Source organism: Mirounga angustirostris, unplaced genomic scaffold, assembly GCF_029215605.1.
Source record: "Mirounga angustirostris isolate CCGP_5_RB_7025 unplaced genomic scaffold, mMirAng1.0.hap1 SCAF_17, whole genome shotgun sequence".
NCBI lineage: Eukaryota > Metazoa > Chordata > Mammalia > Carnivora > Phocidae > Mirounga > Mirounga angustirostris.
In genome coordinates, this window is record NW_026991725.1 from 14,714,439 (window position 1) to 14,738,104 (window position 23,666).

The 23,666-nt window shown below is 40.4% G+C and overlaps 2 protein-coding genes across 4 annotated transcripts in view; both read right to left on the reverse strand.

Moving 5' to 3' along the window:
• LOC123842740 (olfactory receptor 4D1-like) overlaps positions 1-23,666 on the reverse strand; it is a 64,448-nt gene that overhangs the window by 15,957 nt on the left and 24,825 nt on the right. The window lies entirely within an intron of this gene.
• Positions 552-1,493, reverse strand: LOC123842474 (olfactory receptor 4D1-like). Its single transcript, XM_064582425.1, is given in 1 exon segment — positions 552-1,493. A coding segment is annotated over 1 exon segment (942 nt).

Below are 23,666 nucleotides of genomic sequence, written 5' to 3' on the forward strand. Positions count from 1 at the left end.
AGCTGACAACAATCAGTTGACATAGTTGACACGAAGTTACAGAACTCCAAAGATAAAGAAAGAAGAGTAAAAGCAGGGAGAAGAAAAGATTGTGATTATTCCAGAGTTAAGATGAGATTGTTCACCAGTCATCACAGATATTCATCCACAGCTGAGGAACTCTCCAGGTTTTCCCTTGTGTTTGTGGGAAACCTTGAATTTCACATCCCACCCATAGCCTTGCCTGTAAACTTGGAGTCAGAGGAACCACGTCCTGGCCTCTGCCTGTTCCTCTGCCAGGAACATACTTGCTGCTCACCATTAAGCAAGTTATTTCTCTCTGAGTTCTCTCATTTGTTAAAGTGTTTAATATAAAATAATATATCCACTGTCCATTTTATGAGGATGAGATAAAAGTGAGAAAGTGTCTAACACAATACCTGACACAGGAGTAGGTCCAGAGAAATATTGATTTAATCTCAAACATCACCCTCTATAAAGACTTCCATCCACCTTTCACATGGGAAAACAAAAGTTTAGAGGGAAGACTTGTCATTTAAACTCAAGATATTTTAAGTTGACTCCCTGTTACATATCACAAGGTGCTTGCCTAATCTCTTCATGGCTGCCTGCATCTCCCGATTCCTCAGTGTGTAGATCATGGGGTTGAGCATGGGGGTGATGACTGTGTAGCTGATGGACACGGCCTTGTCCATGGGGAAGGGGGTGAAGGGCCGGGAGTAGACAGAGATACAGGGAATGAAGATCATAGACACCACAATGATGTGAGTGGTGCAGGTGGAAGCTGCCTTCTTCCTTGCCTGCCCTGAGTGGGACCTCAGCATCACCAGGATGACCGTGTAAGATATCAGAAGAAGAAGGAACCAGATAAGCACCAACATTCCACTGTTGGAGATCATGAGGAACTCCAGGAGGGAGGTGTCAGTGCAGGCAAGTCTCAGCACTTGTGGGACATCACAGTAGAAATTATCCAGGACGTTGGGGCCACAAAAAGGCAATGGGAGCATCAGAGCCAGCTGGACAATGGAGTGAACAAATCCCCCTACCCAAGCAGCCACCACCAGCCCCACACACAACTGAGTGTTCATGATGGTGACATAGTGGAGGGTCTGGAAGATGGCTACTTAGCAGTCATAGGCCATCACTGAAAGAAAGAAGACAGTCCCGCCTCCCAAGAGGTGAAAGAAGAGGATCTGGGCCATGCAGCCCTGGTAGGAAATGGTCTTGACTTCATGAAAGAAGTCCACCAGCATCTTTGAAGAAGTCATTGTGGAATAGCAGAGGTCTAAGACAGCCAGATTTCGGAGCAGAAAATACATGGGTATGTGGAGCCGGGACTATGAAGTCACTGTGACCATGATAAGGATGTTTCCCACAACAGTGGTGACGTAGACAAATAGGAACACCAGGAACAGGAATTTCTGGAGCTTGTGGGTCTGTGAGAATCCTAAGAGGACAAACTCTGACACATGTGTGATATTCTGAGCTTCCATGGGATCTTCCCCACATGCCTAAAGAAAAACCATGCAAAACAAAAAAATCATGAAAATTCCATCATTTTCCTTTGGAGAGTCAGGAATAATTTGATCAAGTCATTGTTGAATATATTCCAAGATGGAACTTAGGAGAGACTTCCATGGAGATAAATATATTTCCAAGGCTTTGACAGACTTATCTCCTTAACCACACCCTACATTGTATCACAGACATTTATGGGTCTTTCCCCCTTTGTATCACTCTGTCCTTGTCCCACGGGTTTCATGTCTGATTCATACCTGATGTGCCCAACATAGTGTCTTGTGAACTACAGGCTCCATAAATATGGTTGAATAAATGAAAAAAATGAATAAACATGTCAGCAAGTACATGTGACCACAAATATCATCATCCTGGATGCAAAAATCTTGAGAGGATATAGAGACTAATGATTTTAGATAAACAAACAGATGCTTTGTCATGGCAGAGATTTGAGGAGCTGCATATGATTCATTGCTGAAGGAAGAGAGGTGTAGATCGGAAGAAATTGTCATGCCCTAATTTGGAACCAAACGTAAATCAAACAAGCAGATGATCTTGGCTGAAGCTGGGATATTAATACTTCTCAAACTTTTCCACATAAATACTTCTCTAATGGCATTGTTGCCATGGGGCCATCTGCAGAGGTATCTCAAAACAGTCCTGGACAAATGCACAATTTCCTTGAACTCTCAAGCTTTATATTTCAAAAACTATGTGAACTTCCTATTATACGCATAACTCTAGACAATCTTTGAGGGGCTTCTTAAAATTTAAGTATTGTGGCTTGTAAACTTTGATTGCGAAAACCAAGGAGTTATAGAAAATATAGAATAAAGAAGAAAGATTTCTTTAGTTCAGTAAGTGAAAGTTCTAGAAGGCATTCACTTGAAAAATAAACTGAGTTCTTTAATGTTAAAACCCATTCCCTTGAGCTACACTTTTCCAAAATTTTCTCTAATCGTTCAGAAAAATTTGCCCTGAGGCCCGACCTTGTGAAGATATTAGAACATAAAAGGATTTCTCCTCCCTGGTTCCCACCTGATATATGAGAAGAACAATAGCAATTGCACTGATGTACTTTTCACAGGGAATTGAATGAATATGTGTAAAAAGATTTCTATCAACAAATATGAAACAGAATTATCTCTGAAATTATCTGTGAGGTGTTACAGTACTCAAAATATTGTCATGTTTATTTTATCTAGAATTCACATTTATCCCCAATATTTGTGTAAAATGGTGTTCCAGGAAGATACACTTTCTTTATTCTGTGGCTTCACCAACTTCCAGCATAAGACTATTTGAAAAGCGGGGCGCCTGGGTGGCTCAGTTGGTTAAGCGACTGCCTTCAGCTCAGGTCATGATCCCACAGTCCTGGGATCGAGTCCCGCATCAGGCTCCCTGCTCTGCGGGGAGCCTGCTTCTCCCTCTCCCACACCCCCTGCTTGTGTTCCCTCTCTCGCTGTGTCTCTCTCTGTCAAATAAATAAATAAAATCTTTAAAAAAAAAAAAAAAGACTATTTGAAAAGCGTCCCCATCGACAATTGAGAACCCCTGTAAGCCCTTTGGTGGAAAATAATGTGATGAAACAGGGTGAAAATAGGCTTATCCCAGCACACTAGGGTAGAAATCCCCGAGACAGGCAGGAGAGGAGCAGACACTCCAGGGGCGTTGTCAGAACAACCCTACAAAGTAGAGTAATTACAAAGAGTAATACATCTTTGTCTCTAGCTTTGTGTCCTTGCTCTACCACATGGTGTCAAGTTTAGACTGGGTGCGCAGCATCTTAAATGGCCTGGTTGGGTCTCTCTGAGAAAGCCCCCGACCCCTAACCTTTTACCCCCAACCCCAACCCTCTCACCTGATTATGGATTCCTAAAATGCCAACAGCATAGTTTTATTATCCCTATTTTTATCTCTATCCCTATAAAAATTACAACTGTCACACATTTCTATATGCCTTTATCAGTCAGAGATGCACACTCTGTAATGTCAACTTCAAAAGACATTTTCCCTCTAAATCAAAACTTTCAAAATTTTCCATGATTCTTCATTGCCTATAAGAAAGAATTAACACTTAGATGGCTTTTTAAGGGCTCCTACCTTTCTTTGCAGAACCATCTGCCACTTAGTGTAGAAGTTCCTTATATCTTTTGGATACTAACCTTTTGTTGTTGAAGTAGTAAACATTTCTCGTAGTTGTAGCAGGAATTGCTGTTATTGTAGTAGTAGACATTTACTGAGTGTTCGCTATGTGCTAGGCACTATGCTAAGCAATTTATAAACATTAGCCTGTTTAATTCTCATATAGTATTTGCATGCTTATAAAATATAGCCAGTACTATTTTTTTTAAAGATTTTATTTATTTGACAGAGAGAGAGACTAGGAGAGAGGGAACACAAGCAGGGGGAGTGGGAGAGGGAGAAGCAGGCTTCCCGCCGAGCAGGGAGCCCGATGTGGGGCTCGATCCCAGGACCCTGGGATCGTGACCCGAGCCGAAGGCAGACGCTTAACGACTGAGCCACCCAGGCGCCCTAGCCAGTACTATTAATTATCCCCACTCTAGGTTAAATCATTTGTCCCGGGTCACACTGAAAGTGAGTAGCAGAGCTGGAACTCTGACCCAGGTCTGATTAGTCCCAGATTCTGCACTCCTAACTACTATTCTCTTCTTACTTACTTGCTCCCTGCTAAGAACCTTTGACTTCAACCAAACTGATCCCCTCCTCAGTTCCTTACGCGTCAGGACCTTTCATCAGGCCAGTACCCCACCTGGATTGCCTTCCCATCCTGTTCATCTATCCGAATCCTACCCCTCCTTCAAGGCCTGAGAGTAATGAGCTATTCCCTAACGTTACTATGGACTGGTATTTTTCCATAAAGATGGCTCTGTCTCCTCGCTTATGTTTGTAATTTCAATGCAAGTCTGATATGTTGAGTGCTACACAGTTCTTAGGGCACGCATAGCCTTTCTCATAGATGGTTCCCAAAAGAATGCTTGATGGCTTGATGGTAGGTGGAGTGCTGGGATGGGCCAGACCACTGTGAGAGGTGAAAAGAGAGCAAGTCGCCACTGAATGAGAGTTCAGTTCAAGGGAATTTGAAGGGAACCCCAAATCCTAATTCCCAGCATCACCAGATTTACAAACCTAAAAGCATCCTCTTAGCATGGCCAGCATGCTTTCCACGAACTTGTAAGAATGTTTGGAAATGATTCTTCCGCCTACGTGCAAAAAGAATAGATTTAGACGGGAAAGCAAAATAAAGAGACATACTGAGGGGCATGGATATGAACAGGGAAAGAGAAGGATTCCAGACCTTTTTTGTTGTTGCTCCATCTTGTTTCCCATCCATCTTGCTCTTAATGAAATTCGTCCATGCAGGACTGAGAGAGGAGGGGAGGGGCACCAAGTGATTCCAAAAATGGGGGTGAATTTAGTCTGTGGTCATCTTGGAAGGATTAACGGGTCTTATTAAGACAAGATAGAGAAGAAGGGAGGATGGAGGCAAAGCAGTAGAGAAGGAATGGAGACTCGGAGTGGGAGAGCAGCGGGCAGGAGGAGGAGGAAGAACAGAGGATTAAAAGGGGAACAGTAGAGAGTGGGAAGTGTGAGAGAAAGACCTGGCGTTTTCTTCTAGGTGTGGGAAGAAGCTGGAGTATGTGTGTGGGAGATGGGGGAGAAACCAGCTGTATCTCTTCTGCTCTCCCTCCCACCCTCTGTCCTGAATTCCACACAACACATAAGCCAGTACAGATAAGAGTTTTAGTTCCAGATAAAATTAATTGTTCCCCCAAGCCCTGTCCCCCAGCATTCTTGCCCAGTGACTTCCCCTACCCTCCCTCCACCCCATGCTTGTCTTACAGTAGGCTTTGCAGGAGCCTTTTCAGTGTGGACTTGTCCATGGGACACCTACCTCCGGCCCAAAGTGGCCAAGGGGACTTAGAACCTTCACCCTCCAGGCTACCCTTCTCCTGTAGCTCCATTCTCTTCCTGGCCTCTGTCAGACCAAGAACACACAGAGGATTGGCCTTAAGGGAAAGACACTCCTCAGGGAAAAAAAGTTAGGCTTAATTCACAAATTGAAGCCGGGCTGAGGCTGCTGAGGGCAGGAGCACTGGGAGTTATTTAAAAAAGTGTGTAAGTTGTTGCATCAGATGCACATTATCATTGAGAAACCGCCTTGGGTCCCAATGCTCCGGGGGCACTGATCATAGGGCTAAGATGAAGAAGAGGAAGAAACTTATGGGAAATAAATTCCCGGGGAGGTTTATAAGAACCAAATCCTTTGAGGTCAGCACCATGGGCAGTGCAAGGCCTTCAACCTCTGCTTCCACCACCGTAGTTGAAAAACTAAGCTCTATTCTAGGACATGGTCCAGGTCATGCCCTCTGTAAACTCCAAAGCCTTTTTCACATGTCCATTTATTAAGGCATCTCTCACCCCCACCTCTGATCTGCTCTCCTCACTGCCAGTGTGACCTTCTTAATACAAATTGGCTAAGTTTACCCTCAAGATAGAACTCACATGCCATAAAGTGCACAGGTCAGTTGGTTTTCATATATTCACAGGTTTGTGTAACCATCACCAGCCACTGTCTAACTCCAGAGCATGTTCCTCACTCTGAGAGCAACCTCCTATTTTCTAGCAGTGACTGTCCAGTCTGTTCTATCCCCAGGCCCTGGCAACCACTAATCACTAATCACTAATCTAGTTTTGTCCCCATGGATTTGCCCATTCTGGACACTTTACATAAATGGAGTTGTATAATATGTAGTCTTCTTTCTTCTTGCTTCTTTCTCCAAGCATAATGTTTCCAAGGTTCTTCCATGTTCTATTAGTACCTCTTTACGACTGAATAATATTCCATTGTGTGGATATACACTTTTGTTTACCATTTATCAGTTCTTGGGCATTTGGCGTGTTTCTACTTTTTGGCTATTATGAATAATGTTGCTATAATATATGCACACATGTTTTTGTGTGGACATATGTATTCAATTATCTTGAATATATACCCGGGAGGTAGAATACCGGGTCATATGATAACTCTATTTTAACCTTTTAAGGAACTGCCAATCTGTTTTCCAGCAGCTGCACCATTTTATATTCCCACCAGCAGCATCTGAGCAGTGACAATTTCTCCACCAACACTTATTATCTGTCTTTTTATTATAACCATCCTGTGGGAGTGAAGCATTTCATAGTGGTTTTGTTTTCATTTTCAATCCCAGGAGAGTTAACATACAGTGTTGTGTTAGTTTCAGGTGTACAATATAGTGATTTAACGATGCCATACATCACCCTGTGCTTATCACAACAGGTGCACTCCTTAATCCCCATCACCTATTTCATCCACCCCCCCACCCACCTCCCCTCTGGTAAACACCAGTTTGTTCTCTGTTTCTTTCTCTTTTTTAAGATTTTATTTTTAAGTAATCTCTACACCCAACATGAGACTTGAACTTACAACCCCGAGATCAAGAGTTGTCTGCTCTGCTGACTGAGACAGCCAGGAGCCCTAAGAGTCTGTTTCTTGGTTTGTCTCTCTCTCTCTCTTTTTTTCTTTGCTCACTTGTTTTGTTTCTTAAATTCCACATGTGAGTGAAATCAAATGGTATTTGTCTTTCTCTTACTGACTTAATTCACTTAGCATTATACTCTCTAGCTCCATTCATGTTGTTGCAAATGGCAAGATTTCATTCTTTTTTATGGCTGGATAATATTCCATTGTATATATGTACTACATCTTTATCCAGTCATCTATAGATGGACACTTGGGCTGTTTCCATAATTTGATTATTATAAATAATGCTGCTATAAACATAAGGGTGCATGCATCCCTTTGAATTAGTGTCTTCATTTTCTTTGGGTCAATCCAGTAGTGCAATTGCTGGATTGTAGGGTAGTTCCATTTTTAATTTTTTCAGGAGCCTCCATACTGTTTTCCACAGTGGCTGCACCAGTTTTCATTCCCACCAAAGTGCATGAGGGATCCTTTTTCTCCACATCCTCATCAGCACTTGTTGTTTCTTGTGTTTTTGATTTCAGCCATTCTGACAGATGGGAGGTGATATCTCATTGTGGTTTTGATTTGCATTTCCCTGGTGATGAGTGATGTTGCGTGTCTTTTCATGTGTTTGTTGGCCATTTGGATGTCTTCTTTGGAGAAATGTGTGTTCATGTCTTCTGCCCATTTTTAAATTGGATTATTTGTTTTTCTGCTATTGAGTTGTAGAAGTTCCTTATATCTTTTGGATACTAACCCTTTGTTGGATATGTCATTTGCAAATATCTTCTCCCACTCAGTAGGTCATCTTTTAGTGTTGTTGATTGTTTCCTTCACTGTGCAAAAGCTTTTTATTTTGATGCAGTCTCAACAGTTTGTTTTGTTTTTATTTCCCTTGCCTCCGGAGACATGTCTACAATAATGTTCCTTTGGCTGATGTCAGAGACATTACTGCCTGTGCTCTCTTCTAGGATTTTTATGGTTTCAGGTCTCACATTTAGATCTTTAATCCACTTTGAGTTTACTTTCGTGAATGGTGTAAGAAAGTGGTCCAGCTTCATTCTTCTGCGTGTTGCTGTCCAATTTTCCCAACACCATTTGTTGAAGAGATTATCTTTTTCCCATTGGATATTCTTTCCTGCTTTGTCAAAGATTAAATGACCACATACTTGTGGGTTTACCTCTGGGTTTTCTTTTCTGTTCCATTGGTGTATGTGTCTATTTTTGTGCCAATACCATACTGTTTTGATTGCTTGAGCTTGTAATATAACTTGAAGTCTGGAATTGTGATATCTCCAGTTTTGCTTTTCTTTTTCAAAATTGTTTTTGGCTATTTAGAGTCTTCTGTGGTTCCATATAAATTTTAGGATCTTTTGTTCTAGTTCTGTGAAAAATGCTGTTGGTATTTTCATAGGGATTACATTAGATCGGTAGATTGCTTTGGGTAGTATAGCTCTTTTAACAATATTTGTTCTTCCAGTCCATGAACATGGAAAGTCATTCCATTTCTTTGTGTCATCTTCAATTTCTTTCATCAATGTTTTATAGTTTTCAGAGTACAGGTCTTTTTTTTTTTAAGATTTTATTTATTTATTTGAGAGAGAGAAAATGAGAGAGAGAGCACATGAGAGGGGGGAGGGTCAGAGGGAGAAGCAGACTCCCTGCTGAGCAGGGAGCCCGATGTGGGACTCAATCCCGGGACTCCAGGATCATGACCTGAGCCGAAGGCAGTCCTTTAACCAACTGAGCCACCCAGGTGCCCCAGAGTACAGGTCTTTCACCTCTTTGGTTAGTTTTATCCCTAGGTATCTTTTACTTTTGGCACAATCATAAATGGGATTGTTTTATTAATTTCTCTTTCTGCTGCTTCATTATTAGTGCATAGAAATGCAACAGATTTCTGCACATTGATTTTGTATCTTGTGACTTTACTGAATTCATGTATCAGTTCTAGTAGTTTTTTTGGTGAAGTCTTTAGGGTTTTCTGTATATAGTATCATGTCATCTGCAAATAATGAAAGTTTTACTTCCTCCTTACCAATTTGGGTGTCTTTTACTTCTTTTTGTTGTCTAATTGCTGTGACTAGGACTTCCAGTACTATGTTGAATAAAAGTGGTGAGAGTGGACATCCTTGTCTTGTTCCTCTCATTGTGGTTTTGATTTGCATTTCCTAATGATCGATGATGTTGAACATCTTTTCATGTGTTAATTGGCCATTTGTATATCTTCTTTGGAGAAATGTCCATTCAAATCCTTTGTCCTTTTTTAGTTGAATTATCTTCTTTTTTTGAGTTATAAAGATGCTTTGTGTATTCTAGATATTAAACCCTTATAAGATGTGTGATATGCAAATATCATATCCCATTCTGTAGGTAATTTTGTCATATTTTTGATAATGTGTTTGGTGCACAAAAGATTTTAATTTTTGTGAAGTCTAATACATCTATTATTTCTTAAGTTGCTTGTGCTTTTTAAATTTTAAAATCCATTGTCAAATTTGAGGTCATAACTTTACTCATGTTTTTGTTTAACAGTTTTATAGTTTTAGCTCTTTTATATAGGTAGTTGATTCATGTTGAGTTCATTTTTATGTTTGGAGTGAAGTAGGAGTCCAACTTTATTGTTTTGCATATAGTTATCCAGTTGTCCCAACATTATTTTTTTATTTTTTATTTTTATTTTTTATTTTTTTTATTTATTATTTTTTAAAGATTTTATTTATTTATTTGAGAGAGAGAGAATGAGAGACAGAGAGCATGAGAGGGAGGAGGGTCAGAGGGAGAAGCAGACTCCCTGCCGAGCAGGGAGCCCGATGCGGGACTCGATCCCGGGACTCCAGGATCATGACCTGAGCCGAAGGCAGTCGCTTAACCAACTGAGCCACCCAGGCGCCCCCAACATTATTTTTTTAAAAGACTCTCTTTTTCCATTGAATGTCTTTGGCACTATTGGCCATAGAGTCAGAGTTTATTTCTAAACACTCAATTCTCTCTCTTGTTTTTTTTATTATTAACATACAATGTATTATTTGTTTCAGGGGTACAGGTCTGTGAGTCATTAGTCTTACACAATTCATAGCACTCACCACAACACATGCCTTCCCCAATGTCCAGCACCCAGCCACCCCATTTCCCCCACCCCCTGACACTCCAGCAACCCTCAGTTTGTTTCCTGAGATTAGGAGTCTCTTATAATTTGTCTCCCTCTCTGGTTTCACCTTGTTTCATTTTTTCCTCTCTTTCCCTATGATCCTCTGCCTTGTTTCTCAAATTCCACATATCAGTGAGATCATATGATAATTGTCTTTCTCTGATTGACTTATTTCACCTAGCATAATACCCTCTAGTTCCATCCATATCATTGCAAATGGCAAGATTTCAATTTTTTTTAAAGATTTTATTTATTTATTTGAGACAGAGAGAATGAGAGAGACAGAGAGCACATGAGAGGGGGGAGGGTCAGAGGGAGGAACAGACTCCCTGCAGAGCAGGGAGCCTGATGCGGGACTCGATCCCGGGACCCCAGGATCACGACCTGAGCCGAAGGCAGTCGCTTAACCAACTGAGCCACCCAGGCGCCCAAGATTTCAATTTTTGATGGCTGCATAATATTCCATTGTACATATATACCACATATTCTTTATCCATTCATTTGTCAATGGACATCTGGGCTCTTTCCATAGTTTGGCTATTATGGACATTGCTACTATAAATATTGGGGTGTAGATGCCCCTTCGGATCACTACATTTATATCTTTGGGGTAAATACCCAGTAGTGCAATTGCTACGTCATAGAGTAGCTCTATTTTCAACTTTTTGAAGAACCTCCATACTGTTTTCCAGAGTGGCTGCACCAGCTTGCATTCCCACCAACAATGTGGGAGGGTTCCCCTTCCTCTGCATCCTTGCCAACATCTGTCATTTCCTGACTTGTTAATTTTAGCCATTCTGACTGGTGTGAGGTGGTATCTCATTGTGATTTTGATTTGTAGTTCCCTGATGCTGAGTGATGTTGAGCACTTTTTCATGTGACACTCAATTCTCTTCAGTTGGTCTAGATGTCTATCATTATGCCAGTACCACGATGTTTTGATTACTGTAGCTTTGTAGTAAGTTTTGAAATTAGGAATTGTGAGTCCTCCTATTTTGTTTTTCTTTTTCAATGTTGTTTTAGCTATTTGAGGCTCCTTGTAGGTTGCATATGAATTTGAAGATTGTGCATTCCATTTCTGCAAAAAAAAAAAAAAAGCCCATTGGAATTTTGATGGTAATTGCATTGATTCTGTAGATCACCTTGGAGGGTATTGCCATCTTAACACCATTGAGCCTTCCAATCTATGAACATGGGATGTCTTTTTGTTTATTTAAATCCTTATTAATTTTAGTCAGCAATGTTTTTCATTTTTCAGTGTGCAAGTCTTTCACCTCCTAAGTTAAATTTTTCTTAAGTATTTTATTCTTTTGGATGTTATTGTTAATGGAATTGTTTTCTTAACTCTTTTTCTAATTGGTTTTGTAGAGACACAACTAAAATGTGCATTTTGATATTGCACACTGCAACTTTGCTGAATTTGTTTATTAGTTCTAATAGTTTTTGTGGATTCTATGGGATTTTCTATATAGAGAACCATGTCTTCTGCAAACAAACTTAGTTTTACTTCTTCCTTCTTTTTGTCCTGCCTTTTATTTCTCTTTCTTGCCTATTTGCTCTGGGTAAAACTTCCAATACAGTATTGAAAATAGCAGTGGTGAAGTGGGCATCTTTTTCTTGAAAGCTTTCAGGTTTTCAACATTGACTATCACGTTAGCTGTGAGTTTCATAAATGCCCCGCTTCCTGGGGCTCCTGCGTGGCTCACTTGGTTAGGTGACTGACTTTTGATTTTGGCTCAGGATATGATCTCACGGTTGTGAGATTGAGCCCTGCATTGGGCTCTGCACCCTTGAGGAGTCTGCTTGTCCCTTTCCCTCTGCTCCTTCCCCCACTCTCTCTCTCAAATAAATAAATAAATAAAATCAATCTTCAAAAAAAAAAAAGTCTCCTTTCCAATCCTAATTTTGTGAGTGTTTTTATCATAAAAAGGTGTTTAATGCATCTACGGACATTATTATGTGGGGTTTTCCTTCATTTTATTACTGTGGCATATTACATTGATTGATTTTCTTGTGGCAAACTATCTTTACATTCCTGGCATAAATCCCACATGGTCATGGTGTATAATCCTTTTAATATACTGTTGGATTTAATATACTGTTGGTTTGCTAGAATTTTGTTGAGGATTTTTGCTTCCATATTTATAAAGAATATTGGTCCATAGTTTTATTTTCTTGTGTTACCTTTGACTTTGGTATCAGGGTAATGGTGACTTTATATAATGTCCTAGACAGTGTTCCTTTTTCTTTTATTTTTTGGAAGCATTTGAGTAGTATTGTTGATAATTCTCCTTTACATGTTTGGTAGAACTCTCTCTTTTTTATTTAAAGATTTTATTTATTTATTTGACAGAGAGAGAGCACAAGTAGGCAGAGCAGCAAGTTGTAGGAGAGGGAGAAGCAGGCTCCCCACTGAGCAGAGAGCCCGATGTGGGGCTCAATCCCAGGACCCTGGGATCATGACCTGAGCTGAAGGCAGACACTTAACTGACTGAGCCACCCAGGTGCCCATTTTCTCTCTTTTTTTTTCTTAGTGTAGCTAAAGGTTTCTAAATCTTGTTCATCTTTTCAAAGAATCAACTTTTGGTTTTGTTAATTCTTTCTATTCTTTTTATATTCTCTGTTTCATTTATCTTGCTCTAATCTTTATTATTTCCTTCCTTCTGCTGGTTTTGCATTTAGTTTGTTTTTCTTTCTCTAGTTCCTGAAAGTATAAAGTTACTGTTGATTGATTGTTGATTTTAGATTTTTCTTCTTTTTATTTTAGATTTTTTTAAGTAATCTCTACACCCAATGTGGAACTTGAACTCACAACCCCGAGATCAAGAGTCACACACTCTACCGACTGAGCCAGTCTGGCACACCTCTTTTTTTTTTTAATGTAGGCATGTATGCTATAAACTTCCCCCCAAGTACTGCTTTTACTGCATCCCATAAGTTCTGGTGTGTTGTGTTTTTGTTTTCATTCATCTCAAAGTATGTTCTAATTTCCCTAGTGATTTCTTTTTCTATCCATTTGCTGTTTAAGAATGTAGTTTAATTTCCAAGTATTTGAAAATTTTCCAGTTTTCCTTTTATTAATTTCTAGCCTCTTTCCATTGTAGTCAGAGAAGATACTTTATATGATTTCAATATTTTAAAATATCCAGCAATATCTTGGATGAGATCCTACCTCTATAAAACATTACCACTGGAAGAAATTGTATAAGAAATGCACAAGAAATCTCTATTATTTCTTACAGCTGCATATCAATCCACAATAATTTTAGTTAACAACAACAACAACAACAAAACACGACCAGAATTCAGAAGAATATATGCTCTACTACAAATTAACAGTGTGTCCTTTGGAATGTCACTCAAGCTTTCTCAACTTCTATTCCATATCTCCAAAATAAAATAATTAGGAAAAAAAAAACCCAGCAGAACAATAGATAGCAAAGTAAATATCCATGGACAACATCTACAATAAAACTAGATAAAGGTCCCCAGACCCCAACAGGCAAGTGAGGAAAATCCCTGCACAAGGGCTGCATGGTCTCAGCATCTGTGAAGGAGGAAGCAGAGGGAAGCAACAGGATGCCTAACAGAACTGAAAGGAAGAAAATAAAAATAGCCAACAGGTATTCTCTGGAAAGTATGGCAGGCCAATTCAATAATAGCAGCTAAAAGAGAGTGGTTTTTCCAAATCCAGTGGAGGGTGAATGTAAGAAGTTTGGAGTCAAATCTCTGAGAACTGATAAACCAGAGCTTCTTTCCAGCACACATCCCACATGGAAGAGAAGCTGCTGGAAATGAAATAAAAACTGATCCAGATGAGACAAAGAGACAAAGGAAATAGAAGGTACAGACAAAAATGGTGGGGAGGACAGAGATAGCTCTAACAGAGCTAGTAAATCTCAGAAAGCAAGAAACCACATTGTTGAATACTACATAAAAACAACAGAAGAGAGGATGTATGAATCATGCCCTCTTCCAAAAGTTCAGCAAAACTACTTTCACACCAAAAAAAAAAAAAAAAAAAAAAAGCCATAGGAAAAAATCAAGGGAGAATCCCATACAAAGTTGTTAAAAGAAATTAAAAAGGGGCGCCTGGGTGACTCAGTTGGTTAAGCGACTGCCTTCAGCTCAGTCATGATCCTGGAGTCCCGGGATCGAGTCCCGCATCGGGCTCCCTGCTCGGCAGGGAGTCTGCTTCTCCCTCTGACCCTCCTCCCTCTCATGCTCTCTGTCTCTCATTCTCTCTCTCTCAAATAAATAAATAAATAAATCTTTAAAAAAAAAAGAAATTAAAAAAAAAGGGAGAGAGAAAAAAAAGACTAAAGAACAGTATAATAGCCCAAGGACAATGTGATCACACCAGAAAGACATGTCCACCAAACAAATCAAAAGTACTCGTAGAGGTTCTAAAGACACCATCCAACTTCTCCCACTTATTACAGATTAAAACTAAAATCTGAGGACACCAAACAGAAAGCATAGCAGGCTGTTTGGGAAGGGAAGTAAAAACTTGAATACCAATCAATATGGTAGCTGGTTCCCTGACTTGTTTTTCCCTTCCATAGCTATTGTCTTAGACTCTAGAGTCCCAGAAGTGTTCGGTGGATGTGTACAAAAAAAAAAGTCTAAGAAAAGCCCTCTCTTTATGGTCAGAGGACTGGGAAAGGGACCATAAGAATATATGGGAAAATCTCCATTTTCCCCTCTTTCTCTTTTTCTTCTCCTGGACCCATCCCAAGTAAAGCCCAGTCATAGAAATACAATCCTGCAGCAACTGCACAGACACTTAAAACTCTGACCAAAACCCCTATCTTGCCAGAGGACCTGGCAAGAGACTCACAGGGTCCAAATAATAGAGGGCAGGGGATTCTCATGGTTTGTTTGTTGGGTTTTTTTTTTCCTCTCTCTCTCTCAATTTTCACCACTTTGTTCCAAGACAGATTTAGTCATAGGAATTTCATGACAACACAGGGATGTGAAAACCCTGGCTTTGTAGCCAGAGCACCAGGAAAAGGGGTCCCTAGGAACCAGATGCCATAAATGATGGAGAGAAAGGGATCCTTAAATCCGTGCATAGGCAGCACTGATGTGAAGTAGTGTAGCAGAAGCTTTTGGAACTGAGGTAGTGTGCACCACTGACAAGGTCCCAGCCTGGCTCCCAGGTGGCACAGACATGGTGCCAACCATGTTAGAACTATAAAGGTTTTGAAGTCTGCTGACATTGGAAGCACACCTCACACAAGATAGGTCAGGACGAGAAGGGTTAACTGACAGCTAGGCAGACAAACAAACTCAACATTCTCCAGAGGACGTTGACAGACTCAAGGTCTCACAACGTAATGTTTCCAAGATAAAATCCAAAATTATTCAACATTAAAAGAAAAAGAAAACAGGACAACTCTCTACAGCTTGCAAGGAAAAGACAAGAAACACCAACCCTACCATGATGCTGGTGTGAAATGATCAAACACAGACTTTAAAGTAGCTATTATCACCATTTTCCGTGAGATAAAAGTAAACGCCCTTGAAACACATGGAAAGACAGCAGTTTTCTGCAAAGAAATGACAGTTGTAGAAAAAGAACCAAATGGAAATTTTAGAACTGAAAAATACAACAGAAATAAAATATTCACTGAAGGGCCTAAATGGAGATGACAATGGGAAGTGAACTTGAAGATAGTGCAATGGACATTATCCAATCTGAAAAAAGATCACAAGCATGGCTAAGTTCACATGCAGTCAGAGTTTGCCTGAGAGGTGAGCTTGTCTGGGCCTGATGATCTGGACTTACCATCTTCCTACCTTTCCAGGGTCTCATTTCCATGTGCATGCATGTGTGTTCCTGGGCTCTTTCTGCTTTAAAAGTCACCCCTTGCTAGAGTGAAAGGGAGTTAACAGGAGTTCAAGAGCTCTGTGGTCTCTTGGCTTTCCTGGGCAATTGCCCTGGATTAGTTTTCCTTATCCAAAGGCTCAGCTCATTCCTACTTTAACCTTGAGGCTATTTTACAGATTCACAAAACTTCCACATCTGCCCTTGGTTAGGTGCCTCTCCTGACTCCTGCCATATGTTACCTTTCAAAGATATCTCTGCTTATGGAATCAGAATTTTTTTTTTTAAGTAAACTCTACCCCTGACGTAGGGTTTGAACTCATGACCCTGAGATCAAGAGTCGCATGTTCTACTGACTGAGCCAGCCAGGTGTCCTAGAATCAGATTTATTTTTATCTCACTATTTTAAAAGCTGCCTTACTCAAGGTTGAGGATATGTGACTGAGTTACATTCTTTTCCTCTTCAAAATGCTCCCAAAAAGTGGCTTGGCCACTTTCCCCAAGATTTCCACTACTTATACCTTGGATTGCTCTTCCTTACAGCCCAGATTTAAGTGCTTTGTTCTTTCTTTACTTCATCTACCCTCCCAGCTCACCCAGCCCCCTCCCTGTTCCTTCCCTCCAGCCAGATCCTTCTATCCCAACAGTGGATGGAGGAGAAGGAGGATAGAAGCCACTGCATCCACTCATTCTGGAGGAAATTCTCATGGAGGAACTCTATTTTGCAGATGTGTTTGGATAAGCACTGGGCCATCCAAAAAACCTGGACTCTTGCCATGGTTCTGCCACAAAAAGCCATGTAACTAACTGTAGGGATGGAAAAAGTTTTTCTCTACCGTTCAAGGTCTTCCAACAGGACTAAGAATTAAATTAATATGAGACGATTAACAAGAGGGAAAAAAAAATGAGGTTTTATTATGTGCCCATGGAGCCCCAACAATGAAATTGAGACCTAAAGAAATAACCAAAGCAGACAGTTTTTATAATTTTTAGACAAAGAGACAATAAATCTGTCAGGCATTGACAGGACAAAGAAGACAACTTTGCGGGCTTCAATTAGTAAGGAATTCTAAAACAGAATTTGGTCAGGCATAGGAAATTAGTAAAAGCAACAAGCCTTGCTTATGCTGCCTCTTTGGCTTTAAATTTCCTGCCTCTGGTGATAAGGATGTCTCTTTACCTCCTGGTACAGGGAGGGTAACTTTCACATAGGAAACTGATTTCCTGCTCTCAGGGGGACAGAGGAGGATCTTTTTTTTTTTTTTTTGAAGATTTTATTTATTTATTTGACAGAGAGAGAGAGACAGCGAGAAGGAACACAAGCAGGGTGGGTGGGAGAGGGAGAAGCAGGCTCCCCACTGAGCAGGGAGCCTGATGCAGGGCTCGATCCCAGGACCCTGGGATCATGACCTGAGCCGAAGGCAGACGCTTAACGACTGAGCCACCCAGGCGCCCCCTGAGTGTCCTTCTTGCACAGGGCATCTCTTGAGTAACTTTTATTTAAAATAATCAATATGCCGAAGTAGCACATTTTGGGGAAGCCTGTCCTTGGACCCTACATACATAACCTTGAAGAGAACAAATAGTCATGGAATTTTGAAGCTCTATGAAGCCTTGAGAGGTCATCTAATCCAACGTTCTACTTTTACAAGTGCAGAAACTGAGACCTGGAGACATGCTATAACCTGCTCCAAGTCAGGTGATTGGTTAATAGCATAGTGGTTCTTACACACAGCACTATTATACCAATACTCTTCCCATCACCCTCGCTGAGCACCTCCATTTCCTCATCTGCACAGTGGGCACAGCGAGGGTTATAGATGAGAATAAATGAACTACCGCTGCTGTACGAATATGGAAAATAGAAAGTGTATTCAAATGATAGTTTATCAACCTTATTGACAATCCCCACTGGAAAATGACTCACTGCTGGGCCCCAATGGAAGGTCATAACCCAAGGGAGGGCTAAGCTGGCTCATCCACCTCTCCTGGGGCCTGTAAACTTTTAATGGAAGCACCGGGCAGAGATCCATGGCCACTGCAGCTAATAAGGCTCACTGGAACCACTTTAAAAGTTGGTTTGTTCAAAAATACCTGCAGTAAATACCCAAATCCCAACAACAAATGTGTTAAGGGATGTGGGGCTATGGATGGTTAATCCTCTTCCTTTCTCTGTTTTACAAATTGATTACAATGTGATTATTTTGGTATATTGTACCTGGTCTATTGTGAGCATTCAGCAAACTTTTGTTAAGTATGGAATTCATCATTTGAAATGAAATGTCTTGAAGAGTTAAAAAGCCGCAAGAGGCATGTCTGGGTGCACCTCTATGCTCAGCGCTGGGGATACCAAAATAAGACAAAATTTGGGGGGCGCCTGGGTGGCTCAGTCATTGAGTATCTGCCTTCGGCTCAGGTCATGATCTCAAGGTCCTGGGATCGAGCCCTGCATTGGGCTCCCTGCTCAGCGGGAAGCCTGCTTCTCCCTCTCCCTCTCCCCCTGCTTGTGTTCCTGGTCTCACTGTCTTTCTCTCTGTCAAATAAATAAATAAAATCTTAAAAAAAAAAAAAAGACATGCATTTTGCTTTCAACCAACTCACAGTCTAGTGGGGAAAACAGATGCAGAAACACATGAATGCACTCACTTCAAAGAGGAAACAGCTCTATCAGGGGGACGCTCCAAGGTTAAAGGGCTGAGCCACTAGCCATGCCTGGGAGAGAGAGGAAAGCTTCCCAGAGGACGTGACATTTGAACAAAGGGGCGGTTCATGCCTGTGGGCAGAAGTGTGTTTCTGGCAGGAAGAACAGAGGCCCAGAGATGAAATGGCACAGCATACACTCCAGGAACCCCAAGTGCCTCAGCAAGGCCAGGGCACAGGGCAAGTGGTGAGGGATGAGGGTGGAGAGGAGGCAGGGATCAGACTCTGGAGAGCTTTGAGAAACCAGGTTAATGAATTTAGATTTTATCCTATAGGACATGAGAAGCCAGTGGAGGACAAGAGCAGGAGAGTGGCCTACAGATGAAGGCTGTCCTGGCCACAGGAGGAGGGGAGATGGGAGGGTGGAGAGAATAAACAGAGGGGGAGCTGCTCCTTTGTTTCTTCACACCCCATCTTGTTTCAGAAAAGACTTAATGAGGGCAGTTGAGGGTCTGGAACTTTGCCTGTGTCTTTGACCCATCCCATCCCAGCTTCAAAAATCTTTAAAGATGTGAGAGGGTGAAGAGAAGAGAGGAGAAGGGAAAGGAGATGGGAGATAAGAAAAGAAAGAGGAGGATAAAAAGGTGATTCAGAAAACCAGGGAGTCAAAGCCAATGAGCCAGCTGAGACCCATGTCCCAATGATATCAAGACTCTGTTTCAGTGACTCTGTGATGCTCTTGGCCTTTCCATCATGAGCCAAGATGGACTCCACAGCTTCAAGCCTCATACACTCTCATTCAAAGTCTGGAGGTGAGGAAAAGGGTATGGGACAGTTTCTTTCTCCTCCTATATCTCTTGCCTTTAATCATGGAGGAAAAATCTTCTCCCAAAACTCCCCCAGGAGTAGCCCTACGTCTTATTGGTCATTACTAGGTTAATCACATGATTACTCCTGGTTGCTTAGTGGTCTAGGCACATAAATATCTGGCTTTTTCAGTTACTTTGATAAGAGTCAGGCAAGGGAGAAGGCATTTGGAATGGCTGCTGAGTAGGTAACTTGCAGTATCTGCCATGTTGTTGTAAAGTACCTGGCAACAAGAATGAACATGGTGGGCCAAAAGCAAGAGAATTTTGAGAGTGGCACAAAGTTTACCTTGTACAGAAAAATTCTTACAATACCATGGGTCACAAACTCAAATGTAGGTAATGTAAATGAGAGAATGTGGGTGGGAACTTCTGTGAATAAAAGAAAGCTTAGTTTCGGGGCGCCTGGGTGGCTCAGTTGGTTGGGTGACTGCCTTTGGCTCAGGTCATGATCCTGGAGTCCCGGGATCGAGTCCCACATCGGGCTCCCTGATGAGCAGAGAGTCTGCTTCTCCCTCTGACCCTCCTCCCTCTCATGCTCTCTGTCTCTCATTCTCTCTCGCAAATAAATAAAATCTTAAAAAAAAAAAAAGAAAAGAAAGCTTAGTTTCATCTCACTCCTTAACCCAGTGCAAAACTCTAACATCTAACTAAAAGGTAAAAAAACAAGATTTTTCTTTTTTTCTTTCTTTCTTTCTTTCTTTCTTTCTTTCTTTCTTTCTTTCTTTCTTTCTTTTTTTTGGAGAAGCAACAACCCCAGAAATTCAAGCCTCAACATACTGGTACTTGGAGGTCCTCTAGTGAATTACTGATTTCCCACTTGATCCCCTAAAGTGAAGTCGATCAATATAAAACCTCCACCTATACATAGAGGTCTCAACCAACATTTCAGTGTCTTACTCTTTTTTTTTATTTTTTATTTTTAAAGATTTTATTTATTTATTTGAGACAGAGAGAATGAGAGACAGAGAGCATGAGAGGGAGGAGGGTCAGAGGGAGAAGCAGACTCCCTGCCGAGCAGGGAGCCCAATGCGGGACTCGATTCCGGGACTCCAGGATCATGACCTGAGCCGAAGGCAGTCGCTTAACCAACTGAGCCACCCAGGTGCCCCTCAGTGTCTTACTCTTAAGTGGATATAGACAATCAAGGATCAACAGGCATTTAAGGAAGGCTTCCAAAACAAAATAAATAGAAAAAATGAATGAGAAGTAAACAAAATGTTGCAGGGAACATAAGAAACCTTAAAAAAAAAAAAAGTCTCTGGTTCATATAATTAGAATCTTTAAAGAGGAGCAATAAGATATAATACCTATAAAATAAGAATAGGAAAGGGGCACCTGGATGGCTCAGTCAGTTCAGCATCTGACTTGATTTCAGCTCGGGTCATGATCTCTGGGCCACGGGATCGAGCCCCACATTGGGCTCCATGCTCAGCTTGAGTCTGCTTGTCCCTCTCCCTCCCTCTCTGTCCCTTCCCATGCTCGTTCTCTCTCTCTCTCCTCTTTCTCTCTCAAATAAATAAATAAAATATTTTTAAAAATAAGAACAGAAAAAAGTGGAAAACAAATAACTTAAAAATTCAAATATATTTACAGATGTAAAAACTTCAACAGAGGGCTTAGAAGATAAAGTCGAAATTACCTTGAATGTAGAATAAAAAATGAAGACGTGGTAAAGAACTGGAGAGACTATATAAGAGGCTTAGAAATTAATTCAGTAGGAATTCCCCAAAGAATGGCAATTACAGAGGTGGAAAAAACTATGGAAGAAATAATACAAGAAATTTTCCAATTGTAAAGGCCCACCAAATATCAGTAGAAGAAATAAAGTCCATACTAAACACTTCCTTGTAAAATTTCAGAACACTAAAGACAAAAAAAGAGGTTTTAAAAGGGTGAGAAGAAGAGATAAAACAACAACAACAACAACAACAAAACAGAACAGCTGCAGATTCCTCAGAGCAAGCTGGATGCTGGAAGAAAATCAAAGAATATCTTCAACATTCAGGGGTGGGAGGGATTATTTTCAATCTACAATTCCATTCTAAGCCAAAACATCAATTAAGTGTGAAGGACTAATGGAAGGACTCTGCAATGAACTGAAAGTTTGAGTTACCCAAAAATTCATATGTTGAAGTCCTAGACCCAACAAGATGATATTAGGAGGTAGGGCCTTTGGGAGTTAATTAGGTTATGAGGGTAGAGCCCTCATGAATGGGACTAATACCCTGATAAAAGGGACCCCAAAGAGCTCTCTCACCCTCTTTCCATCATGTAAGGACACAGTGAGAAAACAGCCATCTACAAACCAAGAAGTGGACCTCACCAGACACTAAATCTGCTGGCATCTTGATCTTAGTCCAGCCTCCAGAACTGTGAGAAATAAAATTCTGTTGTTTATAAGCTATCAAGTCTATGGTATTCTGTTATAACAGCCCAAACTGACTAAGACTCCTATTGCCCTCTTTCCTCAAATGTTTAATTTAATAGTCCCTGCCTAGGCATTTATGTGTAAGATGCCGTGAGAATTGAAAAAAGCAAGAATGCTCATTTTCACTACTCCATTCAACATCATACTAGAAGTCCCTGACAGCAAATTAAAGCAATAGAAAGAAATTGAAAAATCACACAGATTATCCCTATTCTCAGAAAACATGATTGTCTACACAGAAAGTCCAAGGAATCTATGAAAGTTCTCCTAAAATTAATAAAGGAGTTTAGCAAGATGGCAATATATTAGTAATGAACAATTAAAAACCAAAATATAAAGAAAAATATTTAAAATAGCTCTGAAAATTAAGAGCTCAGGTATAAATCTAACAAAATGTATACAGTATTTGTATGCTGAAAACTACATAATGTTGATCAAAAAAATCAAAGAAGACCTAAAAAAAATGGAAAAACATACTGTGTTCATAGACCAAAAGACTCAGTATTGTTAAGACATTAATCATCCCCCAGTTGACGTATAGATTCAATGTAAACACAGTCAAAATCCCAGGTTTTTTAGTAGATATTGACAAGGTGATTTTATTTTATTTTTTACAGATTTTATTTATTTATTTGACAGAGAGAGACAGTGAGAGAAGGAATACAAGCAGGGGGAGTGGAAGAGGGAGAAGCAGACCTCTGGCCAAGCAGAGAGCCCAATGTGGGGCTCGATCCCAGGACCTTGGGATCATGACCTGAGCTGAAGGCAGACACTTAATGACTGAGCCACCCAGGCGTCCTGACAAGGTGATTTTAAAACATACATGGAAAGGCAAAAGATCCAGAATAGCCAAAACAATTTTGAAAAGAATAAGATTGGAGGAATCACACTACCTGATTTTAAGACTTACTATAAAGTCAAAGTAATCAAGATAGAGTTTATTGATAAAAGGATAGACACAGAGATTAATGAAATAGAATAGAGCCTAGAAATAGACCCACATAAATATGGTCAATTGATTCTTGACAAAGATGAAAAGACAATTCAGGGGGAAAGGATATTCCTTTCAACAAATGGTATTGGAACAATCGGACATCCATATGCCCTAAACTTCACACCTTATACAAAAACACATTCAAAATAATTTATAAATCTAAATGTAAAATTGCAAATCTTTTAGAAGGAAACATAGAAGAAAATCTTTGCGACCTGGAATTAAACAAAAAGTTTTTAGACATGACACCAAAAGCATGATCCATATAAGAAAAAAATTGTAAGTTGACCTTTTTTTTCTAAGATTTTATTTATTTATTTATTTATTTATTTATTTATTTATTTAACAAAGAGAGAGAGAGAGACAGCGAGAGAGGGAACACAAGCAGGGGGAGTGGGAGACGGAGAAGCAGGCTTCCCGCTGAGCAGGGAGCCCTATGAGGGGCTCGATCCCAGGACCCTGGGATCATGACCTGAGCTGAAGGCAGACGCTTAACCAACTGAGCCACCCAGGCGTCCCTCTAAGTTGACCTTTATCAAAACTAAAATTTTGCCCTGTGAAAGACACCAGTAAGAAAATGAAAATACTATCTCACACTGGAATATACTACTTGTAAATCACATGTCCAACAAAGGATTTGTAGTAAATATAACAAACTTACAAAACTCAATGGTAAGAAAACAATCCAAGCTTAAAATGAGCCAGACATTTCACCAAAGAGGATTTA